Source organism: Oryzias melastigma, linkage group LG7 (assembly GCF_002922805.2).
Source record: "Oryzias melastigma strain HK-1 linkage group LG7, ASM292280v2, whole genome shotgun sequence".
Taxonomy (NCBI): Eukaryota; Metazoa; Chordata; class Actinopteri; order Beloniformes; family Adrianichthyidae; genus Oryzias; species Oryzias melastigma.
Window position 1 is genome coordinate 19,795,156 of NC_050518.1, and position 13,909 is coordinate 19,809,064.

Genomic DNA, 13,909 nt, shown 5'->3' on the forward strand with positions numbered 1-13,909 from the left:
GACGTCACACTCATTCTGTCCAGTTTTCTTTATAATGTTAATGGTTTACATTTTCATTTGCATCACATCTCTGTGTTTTGATATAAAGTCCCTGCTTTCCTTTCACTCTCCTTAAGTTGTGTAGCCAAAACTGTAATGGTGGTCTCTTTATATAAAACAATAGGATTCCTTTTCTTTTGTACAGAATAAAGATTTTTTGAAATTGGTTAATTAAAAATAAGGTTGCACAATCTATTAGATAACCAGCTGTTTTGGTAAAACTGCCCATCTCAAATTTTTATTCCATAGATAGATCTGCCCATAAAATGCCTCTATCTTCTGGACTAAAATGTTTATTTTCTGTTTGGAAAGTTGTTTTTTGTTGGTCATTATTAAACATTTGTTATATAATAAGAGATTCTAGCCTTGTTAAACTCTTCTGAATTGAAGTGGATGCAGTGATACAGTTTATTATTTTAGTATCTTAGTTGTGATCTTAATACTTTACTCACAATTAATTTTTTAATTCAATTTTTAATTTAATTAACTTGCCTCTGCTTGACTTCTGATCTGATTCTCATTAAAGCAGTCGTAAAAATAAAAGCGGTTTTATGTTCACTTTTGGACAACATGGGTTTTAAAATGGTACTTTGAAGATAAGCAGAATTGAACTGAAAATTCTCCTTTACTTTGCCGGTCAAATGTGACTCAATTTGAAAAACAAGAAAGAGATGAAGAGTTCCGACCGGATAATCATGATTTCAGAATATTTTCATAAATATTTGCACCTTAATTTAATTGTCAAAAACAAAATTACTAGCGCTAGCTTTGTTTAGACTGCGCTATTCATTAGTTGACTACAAGGATCAATAGCCTTTTAGTTATTTTTGAATAAATCTTGTTCTTACTAAAGAAAAATGAATAGTCCAAATAAATCCCTCTTAGCAGTGGTCATTAGTAGTAAGTGATGGGAAAATGCAGTATCAAGACAGGCTCTCCTTCCCATCAGGAGTTTCATACTTTCCCAAGATGCACAGCAGCTGCTTCTTCCATATGTGCTCTTTGTGAATGATCAGACTGAGGCATACAACATACAAAACCAACATTGAAAGTCCTTCTAGTGATTTGTATTGAACACGTGCTCCAAAATCATCTTCAAAACAATCATTTGTCCGTATTGCATGATCGTGGAAGATCGGTCTTCTCCAACTTTTACTTTGAAATCCCGTCTGTCTGCTACAGTACCCCCTTTCACTCGATGAGGCTGTGGGACAGCTGTTCATGGGAGAAATGTTAGAAACAAGGTCATAAAAGAATCAAACTTGGCCTAACGGGACAAAAGAATTGGCTGTTGTCCTGCAGTCAGGCAAACTGGAACAGGCTTCTTACCCAATATAAAACTGTATCTAAACGAGTAAAATGTGAATATTTATGTTTGTAAGGCTTAAAGTTGTTGAATGCTAACAATAATCATGCTGAAATTGGACTTTTGTGAGGTTTTCTTCTTGGAAGAATCCTAGAACAATGACTTGGCAGGATAAGAACAAGCTTGGCTTCAGAAGTCGTAAACATTTCTGCCATTACACTTTTTGCTTTCTATTGAGCACATATAAAGAAAATGGGAATCACCTGTTAAAATAAGAGAATTTGTCTGCATGGGGATTGACTGCATGGATGCTTTACTGCCGTTAGGTGGACAGCACCAAAACGAAAGGCTCCTGCCAAGGGAGGATCCGAAAACATGCTGTTCCAGGTCCAGAAAGTTACTAACAGGCTGCTGTCTTTGGGTTTATTTGCAGTATTTCAGAGGGCATGAAAACCTAAAAATGTGATGCTCTGCTTGAAGAGTTTTTAAGGAAACCAGCGTTCTTACATTGAGACGGGCCAGTAATTTGAATCAGGAGGGTCTGCTTAGTCATCATGAGAATCAGTGAAAATAAGGAAGGCCTTTCCAATCCGAAGAGAGTGAGGAGAATTTTCCACGATCGGAGGACATACCCAAAATGAGTCTTCAGAAAGCAGGTTTACTTACTCTTTTTATAGACCTTTGTTTGCAAATTGCTGATGACTGAAAAATGCATGTTCCCCTAAAATACAGAGACTCTGCCTCTTTGTTCATGGCTAAAAAGAAAAGCTATAAAATTGTTGTTTACTCCAGTCAACATTTTAATAGCTCGCAAACAAATGTTTTTTTTATCATTTAGGTGTGAAATAATTCCCTTTAATTGATAGAAAAGGATAGGATTAGGTGAGGTTTTATAGAGAAACCAAATCTTTTTTTTTTTACCATAATCCTATCTCGACTCTTCTGGAAAAACTATAACGTTTTTATATTTTCTTGTTTTTAAGCATTTTGTTTTTCTTTTAACACTTGTGGTTTTGCTTGCTATCTTAGGAAACTCGTCAAGCCACGAGTTTCTGGTTCCCTCAGGATTTATGAGCTGTGGTCTGTGGTGTCCAGACAAACACCTTCATGTAAACTCGTGAGCTGCTTGCATCCGGACCAGCAGACTCTCAGAAGATGCAGGAGAAGTCAAAAAGATAAAAGTTCACTCTTGAAAAAGTTCAAAATTGTCGTTTTGACAAAGATGCATTTGGGAAACCAACCGAACATGTCTTAAAAAATACAAGACCATAACTAGAAAGGTTGGAGAAATTTTATGTGCTCAGGTGTACAAAATAGGTTTTATTTGCCAGACTTGAAGCTCACCATAGCCATTGGTCCTCATTTTTTACGTTTATTTACTACTACACAGACTCTCTAGAGTCTAAAGGAACGTTTTTATTTGATAAGTGACCAAACTAGATTTTTTTCCAACTTAGTGATTTTTGTGTTGAAATCTAAATATATTTTCAGACCACTTAAAATCCTGTAATTTTTCAAAAACTTACAGTGCTCTTTATGTATGAACTGACTTGGAATATCTGTTGTTCACACCATTAAAAAATCTGTCAAAAAATGTGTTCAATTGTTTTTGGTTGTACTAAAGATCGTCTCCAACATTTTTTTTTACCATAAGACGGACCTTTAACCCTTGAATCTACCCAAAAATTCAGTGTATGTGTAAGTTCTGATTGTGTTTCTCGACCTCGATGGGATTTTTTTTTTGTGGTACGCAGCAACAAAAATCAATCAAAATGTTTTAGTACAACTTCAATACACTAGGAATCCGCACCCCTTGATGGATTGTTGGAGCATTACGTAGTAAGGGTCTTGGCAGAGTGATACTGTGCTTCAACAGAATGAACTGAAATTGTGAGAGTATTGCTCTGTATTTTACAACTGAAAAATGCTGAGTTATTGTCTGTAGAGTTGGATGTATCTGTCGTGTTGCACTCTTTGGAAATATTGCTTATTGCAGATAAGAGTCAAACATGAAGAAGAACATAGTGTTTGAGAAAAACTTCCCATCAACTCCTCCGACCAATCGCATGATACCTCTTGGTCCACGGGTAGTGTTATCAAATCACGTTATAGAACTTGCTCAATGCGCGCTACAATCCGGTACATCTTATGTATGAAAATCATTTTCTGTTTATTCAAATACACCTTAAAATCCTACAAATATGGTATGCTAATAAATAAACCATTTGCTTCTGGCCGAAACTATTCTAAAGGGACAGTAAAAACAACAGAGTGGAGAAAATGACTTGAATCAAAGCATGGTACAGAACATGATGTTCTGACCTCATATAATAAAATATGTATAAACATTGTTATTCCATTGGGTCTCCCAATGAGATTAGACCCAGAAACACCAGAATAATAATTTAATGATTGTTTTTCTTGGTTCTCATGACAGTTTTTCCCAGAGACTTGATGCTTGTCAGAGCAGAAAAATATTCACACCTGCTTAGTGTTGCATAGGGAGAAGTTTTAAATGTGTTAACTCAACAAAAAATGGGTTTACCAGGTTAAACATATACATACATTATGATAACGCAATGGATGTTTGGCCACTTTTTAGACTGAATATGTTTTTTTTTTAATGTATTGATGAATATTACCTAAAAATAGAACTGCAAAATTATTTTACCTTTTTTTCAGAACTGTTTCTCATGTTTGTAATCTATAGGGTCTGACATTTTATTAGAAGTCAAATTTGTGCATTATTAGGGGTAGGTATTTTGATTGGTTTCAATGGTTGTACTCAGGAAAACTAGTTTTACTTTGTCCTGCCCAACCAGCCATTTTTCATTGAGGTGGGCGGAGTCATTTCTGGTCAATGTGTCCTTCTCACTTCAGACTTCATTTCTGCCATTTAGAACTTGATAGATGATCCGTTCTGTGTAAATGATGTATGATAAAAAAAATGTCTTCTACATTTATTGTTTTGTTAGAAACAAATACCATCTGTAGGAGCAGCATACTAACGTATTTCTATGAAAAAAAAACAAGCTTTACATTTGACTTGTCAAACAGGGCTGAAGTTGTCTGACAAAAATATGGACTACTTTTGTTTTTTTACTCCACCAACTAATTTATTACTCATCAGCCATTTATTGCTCTTCGTGGATGGAGTCATCAATCTTGAACTGTAAGGCAGACAGTTTCTACTCACGATGACGGAGATCAGACTCTATAGACCTCACACATAATATCCTGAGGTGGTCTCAGCACTGCACCCATTGAATGAATGAATGGGCGGGTGGGTGGGCTGCCTGTCTGTAAGGGTGGATAAATGCTCTTGTGGAGTGGCTGGCAGTCAGCTGTTTGACCACACACATGTATTTGGCGCAGCAAGTCATGGGTTGGGTATGACTCGATGTAAGTTATTTTGACTCCTGCAGTCCTGTGTAGATGTTCATGCTGTGATGGGGTGCACGCATTAACCACGGACAAATTCCCAGGCGTCCAGCTTTTTGTAATCTAAATATAAATGAGAAACTTTTATGGAAGCAGACTTTTTTAAAATGATTGGTGTGGATGTTTGTTGTCAACCAGGGCTTAAAGCGCCATCACTCTATGATGGTCTGAAGTTGAAATTGAGTTCTTAGCACAAAAATATGGATGGGAACACAATTTAGCTGTCAAGAGGAAATGAAGGCTTAAGCTTATGAAGTAATTGTCAAGGTTCTAAAATCCCGTTAGCGAGTCTATTACTGCAGGCGTTTGAACTCCCTCTGCACATGAAATGCATTAGGATTGGGTGACTGCAAATTAGTGGAGCTTTAATTCTTGCATTTTCAAGGATGTACAATAAATAGAACTCCATCTGATGGGATAGAAATGGGAAAATTTGATATTTACAACTTTGTGCCTTTGATAGAAACTTGAGATGTTTTACAATCAAACATTAACCCATAAAATTCAATCCGAACCTCTATTAGGTTGTACATGTTTTACATTGTATATTCTTTCAATATTTCTCCCACGAGTTCCGATTTTAACTCTTTAACACCTCAGATGATCCTCTTTCAACAACTGTAACTCTGCGATCCTTTACGGCTTTGAATATTGAATATGCAACAATTCATTGCCTAAGCACTTTAAGTGTTGATTGAATACCAGTTCAGAGCTGCTTTTCTTCACTTGATTGCGGTTGAAAAGCTATGATAGCCCCAAAAATGTCAACAATGGAGCTAAAGCTCTGTAGTTAAAGGGTCAAGGACCACCATCCGTCTTTTGGTCATCTACAGTTGCTGAGTTGCAAGGTTTCTGGAGCCTATACAAGCTATCATGGAGTGACTGCTGTGTACACAATAGATGGGTCGTAGTTCATAGTGGGGCTCTCACATATAGAAGGTTTGGTTCTGGTCACTTCTAAGGTCTCCAAAAGCCATACTTTTCAGACCATAAGGCACACTGAATTGTAGAGCCCGTTAAGTGAACAAAACAGTCAGATGATGATATTTGACAACGCTATCCAGAATTCCTACTGGGGCCAAGAGGCAGAGGGTGATTGGTCAAAGGGGTTGTTGGGAAGTTTGGTTCTGGTCACTTCTAAGGTCTCCAAAAGCCATACTTTTCAGACCATAAGGCACACTGAATTGTAGAGCCCGTTAAGTGAACAAAACAGTCAGATTATAATATTTGACAACGCTATCCAGAATTCCTACTGGGGCCAAGAGGCAGAGGGTGATTGGTCAAAGGGGTTGTTGGGAAGTTTTCCTAGTGAACTTTCTGATATTTGCCTCTCTTATCCGTAATAATCCGCCTTTACAGAGAGTACACCACAACTTATAAATCTAACTTTATTTCCTATAACTCACCATTGTTCAGTTGTAACTCAGAAAATACAAAATAATACTCTCACTTTTTCATTACCCAGCAATTCCTTAAAGGGTGTCACTTTGTAGTTTACCAGACTCGTACTAAAATATTTGGATAGATTTTTGAGCACCTTGTACCAAAGAAAACCTGTATCAGGTCAGTAAACACAACCAGAATTGATACATAACATACGGCATATTAACACGCTGTTACACTGAAGAAAATTAAAGGATTTTACGTGGTCTAAAAAATACAGTAACCAGTGAACCACGTTGTGGATCACATAGTAGGAAGAGAAAACTCTCACATGTTACCTCTAATTCAGGGATTCATACCACAACCTACGTTGTGGGAGGCGATTCTGCAAACCACCACACCAAATGGCTATCTTTTTTTAAGTACTTGAGAAATTTGTTTTTGTTATGTGCGTCAGTAGGTCCGTGAAATCATCAAAAATGGAAGCAACAAGATGGAAACAGTATACAATTTATGCAATTTTTACAATTTCTAAAGGTTAGGATACTACAATAAACGGTTACATTGCTTAAAATTTAGTTTTTTAATAAAAACCTTATACGTTTTGCTGTTTCTTATTGCTAGGGCCAAAAAACCTGACATCACTGTCTTTTTGTTGGAGAACAAAAAGAGGTTGTCAACTTCCTGCTGTTGTTAGAACTAGCAGTCAATATAGTTTCTTTACTTAAAACAGCAACATTTCTCTGTATTTTTATTGTAGTAATCGACTCGCTAACATGATTTTAGAACCTTGACAATGATGTATTTATCATCTACTCATGTCTAAGGACAGACCAGTTCTAAAGGGAGTACAGAGTATTCCCCCTCCCACCTGCACACCCTGCAGCCATGCCTCAATTAGGACACTCAAGCAATCAATATTTTCCCAAAATGCAGCTGTTTCACCAGGCAGGAAGTAGCTTTGTCACAATGGGGCCCCCAGACAACAGACAGAACTGTCTCCATCCTCTTGGCCTTGTAGCATCTCCACCCTGTGGTGTGTTTCCCCAAAGATGAGATTAAAGACGGCCAACAAAGCGACAAAGATCAAACAAAGGTACTGACTGCTGCAGATCACTTGACGCTCACATCAAGTCTGCTCTCCAGCCGTTCCCGTTTTTAGACTCTGGCACTGCTGCCGCAGTCTGCGGCGGCTGATTCGCCGCTCACAGCAGGCCACCGTCTGGGCGTTTAGGCAGGATGCCTCAGTGTGGGGTTTGGTTGTGTTTTCGGGGTCACTACCTGGATTCAGTGTTGGCCCTCTTCTCCTCACCGCCCTGCCAGAACACCAGATTGCTCTCAATGCCCTTCGAATTATAGCCCCAAGGGGCATTGGTGCCAGCTGCGTCCCTGACATCTGCTTCCCCTACAGCTTTCACTCAAGGGCAAGATGTTTTTGGTTTCATTTAGAATTTCTCTTTCCTTTTCCCATTTTTACTGTAGTTTTGAAGCGTTTAGCACAGAGTTCCTTTTTATGAATGCAATTGGATCGATGTTTTGGTCATAAATGAACCTCAGATACCAGTTATTTTGCTTTATTTCATTCATTGCCACGGTCTGATGTTGCATACAAAAAAAAGACAGCAGTGTGGTCAAAATGTTTAGCTGCTCAGAGGCTTGAGTAAGCTGTGTGTCAGCCTTTCCTTTTCTCCTGCTTGTCTGGATTTCCAGTCTGTAAGTCAGAACCAGGACAGTCTCTGTCAGACTGTTACTGCTTCACTTCCAGTTGAGTCAAAGAAACGACAAATTTATTCCTCTTCAGGAGTTTTTCCATTTGTTGTTTCGGCCGCGGCCCTTCCTCCCCGCCACGTTTGTTCGGCGTCAGCGTTGTCCAAACCGATCTGTGAGCCTGGCGCTGATGTGTTGTAGTTTAACAGCCTCCAGACAGGGGTTTAACCGCCGTCACAGAAACCGTGTTGTGACTCGTGTCGTTGCCTCTCCGTTGCTTGTGGTGCAAATAAGGGTCAACTTAGAAGTAGGATAGGGACCTCCCAACCCACTTAGGAGGAAGTTGCCATGGCTACAACCCTAAAGCAGCATATGCATCCGTCAGAGGAGGCTCATGTAGCAGGAGAGGGGGCGGTAGAGGATACAGCTTGAAGCTTTCCTGGGAGCTGGAGGGAGCACATCTGCAACAGCTGGATGATGAAGCCCAGTTCTGTACAGAGGAAACAGTTCTATAGAAAAGACTTATTGTTGCACAAGTTGCTTAGTTTTGCTGTCTTCGCTCACACACATTTGTATTATACTGACCGCTTGATTTAGTGACTTATTTATAAAAGTTGAATAAATTACAAGCTACAATCTGTCAACCATAATGATTTTTTTTTCTTAAGGAAAACTAAAGTTTGGGTTCCAGTAAATGGTTGATGTGAAGTAAATCTTCTTAAAAAGTGTTTTGGAATCTTTCTAAACCGTCAGAGTTGTCACAAAAATCAAAGAGTCCCAGACCTGACTCGCCCCATCACCGAATAATAATTCACTCCATGTCTTTATTTTTCTGGTTAACCACAACTCAGACACTTGAACAATCTAAATCTGGTTGAGTTTTTTTGACCCAAAAAGTATTTAGATTTGACATGATAACTTCAACAATTAGCTGCGTTTCCATTACACATACGCGCAAAACTTTATCGGAATTGTAGTAATGTTAAAACAACACCTTCCCAATTACACTGTTTTAATTAAATCATAACTATGCATATAAACACAAACAAACTCACACGATAAGTCATTTAAAAACACAGATGGAAACAATATTTTGATTTACAGAAGATACTTTAAATTTCTGCCTCGTCACTAGCGCTTATCATCTATCAAAGGAGACGCTGGCGTCTTATTCAGGTCATTGAGCGGCAAGCTATGTGAGAGCGGCTACAGATGAAGACATTTTAGGAAGTCTTGGTTGGTAATTTTACAGAGAAGCTGTGGATCCAACAATTCTACATGACATGCTCAGTTTTTGATGAGCTGTGCCCAACTGCACAGCTAAGCGTGATTTCCGGTTGTTAGCCATGTGACTCGTTTATTTTACAAAAAGCGTTTCCATTGCAGTGTTGCAAAAACGTCAATTTTGATTCAACTCAAAAATCACCTCCTCCAAGCACAACAACTTTTTTCGATAAATGCAAGTTTTTTCAAAGTTGCCGTGTTTCCATTTGGCAAAGTTGTTGGGACCTAAGTTTAAGCAGGTATTGGGGTAAAAGTGAAACTCTTTGACTTCCAGATTGAAACTCATTAAAAAAAAAAAAAAATTAGATTAATAAGTTTTGAAAGCTCAAACCCAGTAGCTGCCTTTTTGGAGTGAAATCAACGGCAAGTTACAGTCTTACTGTAACAAAAAATATATATGTATATGTATATATTGGTCCCTCGTTGATTGCTGGAGTATCGTTTCAAATAACCAGCGATAGGTGAAATCAGCAAAGTTTTATCGATGTTTTAAGGCTGTAAAATTCTTGACTACACACTTTGTACACTTTTCTCAAACAGACATGAACATTTCCACCTTTTTCTTTCGTGGTTGAATTCTCAAAGTTCAAACCTTCATAGAGAATAAGTCTAGTATTTCAAAATTAAACCAAAGATCTGCTTATGATTGAATAATCTTGTAAATGTGACAATGAAATGACATGGAGGTCATTGATTGACAGTAGTCTACAACCAATCAGGACGCAGAAAAAGAAAAAAAAGAAAAGAAAAGAAAACCATGCAAAGTTGCTTTAAAAAATCTGCAAGAAGGTGAACTGAGATAAAGTTAGGAACCAGTGTAAGGACTGCTAGACTTTAAACTTTCTTTTGATTTCTATGACCAAATATCAAACCGATGTCAACTACTGTGTGGATATGTTTTTATGTGTCTCATCATAAACTATTAAAATTACTTACAGTGGTTGTGTGGGCTTTAGTTTGGCAATGACAAACGCAGTAATATAGTTTTTTTTTTTTTTTGCAATTTAAACCAATTATTTTAATATATTATGTAAAAACAATGTAAGATAATTTTTTCAAATGGATAAATAGTAAAATAGACCTTTTTTGTAGAGACCTTTTTTTTTAAGCTAAACAAAAAACTTTTTCTAAAGACTTGATCGACTGAGTTTGCAGCCTTTTTTCGAGGTATAAGGAAGGAAAATCTTGACAACAACAATTGCAGCCACTTTTCTTTGTCTGTAACTATGCTGACATTGTTCAGAGCTTTTCCTCATCAAATTAACAAAATTATTCCACGTTTGAACTAATATGGTTTCAATTCTTTAGGTTAATGCCGGTTTTCAGTCTTTTTCTTTCTGGTTTTGACACACACTTCCTGTCTGGAGCCTTATTCCCTTCTCTCTTACTCTGTTATTATAAAAGGAGATGCAGGAAGGGGGGTAAGGGGAAGACGTGCCAGCATTCATCACTGAAATCTGGCCAAGCTTTCTAATCCACCAAGGCCAGAGAGGAAGCACTGAGCTCCAAGTTGCGTGTTCTGCCAGCGCTGGCCGATATACGCCACAGACGCTTTCATCACCCCAGCATTAACTCAAATGAAAAGTGTGAGAAAAGGGAAGAAAAAAGGATGGACTTCATGTTCCAACTTCTTTGAAAAGCCATAGAAATTGGATTACAAAGAACTTCAATTTATCTGAATTAAAAATGAAACATTATTTGGGGAATTTAACAAAATGTTTGTCATTTTGTTACTCGCGTTTTTCAGAATCCCAATCAGTTCATTTGCTAACTGTACAGTTTGTCTACATTAAAATATTGATACTCTTGATAAACTTGACAGGATATAATAAAAAAATGTCATGAGATTAAAAATACTTGAATAGAAAGCATGAATTGTACCAAATTTTAACTTTATTTGGCTAATTATGTGTTAGCGCTATGGCTTCGACCATCTCAACAACTTTCTAAAAATGTCCAAAAAACTCATAAATGATTTCCTTTCTTTTGTTTTTCAGGGCAAACATTGATGAAGTGGAGACAGAGGTCGTGGAAATAGAGGCTAAACTAGACAAGGTAAGAGACTTTAGAGAAATGTCACACTTCATCTAAAATATGAAATAAAGTTGCCTGTTTTTTGTATTATTTTTAATATGAGTTCATTAAATATCAGATTGGTTTGGGAAGGGGATATATTATGTTGTTGTTGAAATTATAATCGATACCCAGCCCTAGTTTTAATCAAAAACTTTTATATAGGTTCTCTACTATAATGTTACAAGAACGTGTTAAAACCCAAAAAAGACGATTTTCATTGGAGTGTGTCAGGGAAGGGTGTCATGTAATGGTAAATGTGGGGGAAGTAATTGAGGCGCAGGAACTTTTACAGATTTTTAATTTTTACAAACTCTGTACTTCGGACATCCTATGTCTGTAGTTGTTTTCCCCCATGTTTTTAATATTATAATAAATATAATTTAACAGCGTTCACTCGTTTAGTTAAGACAGGATACAATTATTTAAAGCCCACCAAAAAAGTGAGTTTGGTCAAATTTCTATATGACTTATAGAGATGAATACAAATTAAAAAAAGATTTGAGTTTTCCTGGGATCCGTTGATCTGGCTGAACAGCTGTCAGTGGGGCAGAGATACCTTGAAAACAAAGGGGGATGTAAATCTCTAGGAATCAGGCTCAGGAATCTCTAAACCAAAAAATAAATTATCCAACAACTGGAGCTTGTAAATTCCTTTGCATGTTTCCCACATTAATCTGCGAGCTGAAAGCAACCCTAACAAATGAGGTAAAAGCCAGGAATCTCCACAGTCTGTCACACTGGATGGAGGATATTAAACAGCTTTACTGTTTGGTTCAGCTGTTCAATCCTGCGCTATTCTGTCGTTTGGCGTCTAATCCGGAGATGCCAACATTAATAGCGTGTGCCACTGGCAGTCTTCTCCCCGTAATGAAACGTCGTAATGCTGCTCAGTCTGGTTGAAGCGGTTCAACACGGGGTCATCCAAATGGAACTTGGCTTTCGGAGCGTTCATTTGCCCTCTAATGAGGTGGCCAGATGCTTTTCCTGTAATGCCCGTGTCAGAGGTCCATCTGGTCCTCAGCCCGACCGTGACCCTGACTTGGAGCAGCGGTGTGTGTCAGAGATGAAGCCAGGATTAGGCGAGCTGTTCTTTTATGAGACGTCAATGCTCAAATCCGCCCCTACACGCCTTATTATCATGCAGCCTTCCGTCTAAATTTGATCTGCTGTCCTGTGATCACTTGATACTTCGTAAGCCCTGGCTTTACTGCGTCCTTGTCACTTCTTGAAGAATTAAGCACCCCGGTCAAAGGCCTGCCACCTCAAAATTGGACCAACATTGACTTTAATCATAAGAAGTTTTGTTTTGAGAAAGAAATAATGGCATAAAAGGTACTAAAATACAGTGACCAAACTTTCTCCATATGACGTATTTTCTACTAATTTAAAAAATGAAAGAAATAAGGGGACAGCTCAGATGAGTTTATCAAAATTGCTTGTTTTGTTTTTTTACGTCTTACAAACTGGTTGCAACTGGTCTGATTCTCAAAATTAAATGACTCGCAATCAAATCAGGGCCAAAAAAATCTGATTGAGACACTCATCGTTTGAGTTATTTCATGCTTTTTTCCACATGTTTGGTTCCACGTATCTGTAATGGCTGTCAAGGGAATTTGAAGTTTTGGTATTAAAAAAAAAAATATATATTTATGTTTAAGGATTTGTGAGATGCTGTGATGTATCAGTTAAGCCTACTTTGTTTTTTTGTCTCTGCAGCTGGTGAAGTTATGCAGTGGGATGATCGAAGCCGGGAAGGTGTACATCAGTGCCAACAAGCTCTTTGTAAACGGCGTCCGGGACCTGTCTCAGCAGTGCAAAAAAGATGAGATGATCTCGGTGAGATTTGCTGCCCAAGACTTGCTCCAATTTGTTGAAAAGGATAAATATCAAACATTTTAAAAAACATTACAGCTTGAAAAGTATCTAGCAGCTAAACGTTGTAACTAATTTCATGTCTGTAACATGATTAACCTTTAAGAAGGATGTTTTAGCTTGGAGTTTTTTTAGACGTCAAGATGGCCAAAGGTCTCCAATCTGTCAGTGCATAAAATACTTTAAATACTTTGAAAACACTTAAACACTATCACTTCAATTCATTTTTGTCATAGTTATGGGCTCATAACTTAAGTGATTTAAATATCTTTATTTGTAATTCTTAAAAAAATAAAACCAATGAAGTTTTTCTAGGATTGAGATTGTAAGTGAAGTGGGATTTCAGTCTTTATGGTCTCATTATTGTTTAAAAAACCTGATTACTAACGGATTAGTTACAGTAAATCCGGAGACTGTTGAGAACTTAATAAAACATCTTTACTTTAATGAAATTAGCATTTTTTTTTTACCTATTTAAGTCTTATTCATGTATGCTCAATGTGTCCTCCTGTATCTGAGTCAAGATCCCATCATTTACAGTAACTGCCCTTAACAGTAAATGCAGCACATTCTTATAATCCAGTTTTACATTTTTAGTTTTAACAGGAGACCGCTTTAAAAAAATATTTTTACTAAAGAAATTCCGGTAACCGCAGCATTATTGACATTATTACTGTATTTAGTGGGTCATTAAAGGCTTTTATTATGGTGTTTTCCCTTCAGGAATTCTTGGAAAAATGCGGCGAAAGTCTCCAGGAGATCATAAACTACCACATGGTGAGTCGTGCACGCCGCTCCCTC

At 37.5% G+C, this 13,909-nt stretch overlaps 1 protein-coding gene across 4 annotated transcripts in view; it reads left to right on the forward strand.

Moving 5' to 3' along the window:
* acap3a (ArfGAP with coiled-coil, ankyrin repeat and PH domains 3a) overlaps positions 1–13,909 on the forward strand; it is a 70,238-nt gene that overhangs the window by 18,305 nt on the left and 38,024 nt on the right. For all 4 annotated transcript variants that reach the window (XM_024293584.2, XM_024293585.2, XM_024293586.2 and 1 more), the window contains exons 2-4: positions 11,158–11,215; positions 12,953–13,072; positions 13,832–13,885. In XM_024293584.2, coding sequence (XP_024149352.1) covers positions 11,158–11,215; positions 12,953–13,072; positions 13,832–13,885 — 232 coding nt within the window. The remainder of the gene's footprint in view (positions 1–11,157; positions 11,216–12,952; positions 13,073–13,831; positions 13,886–13,909) is intronic.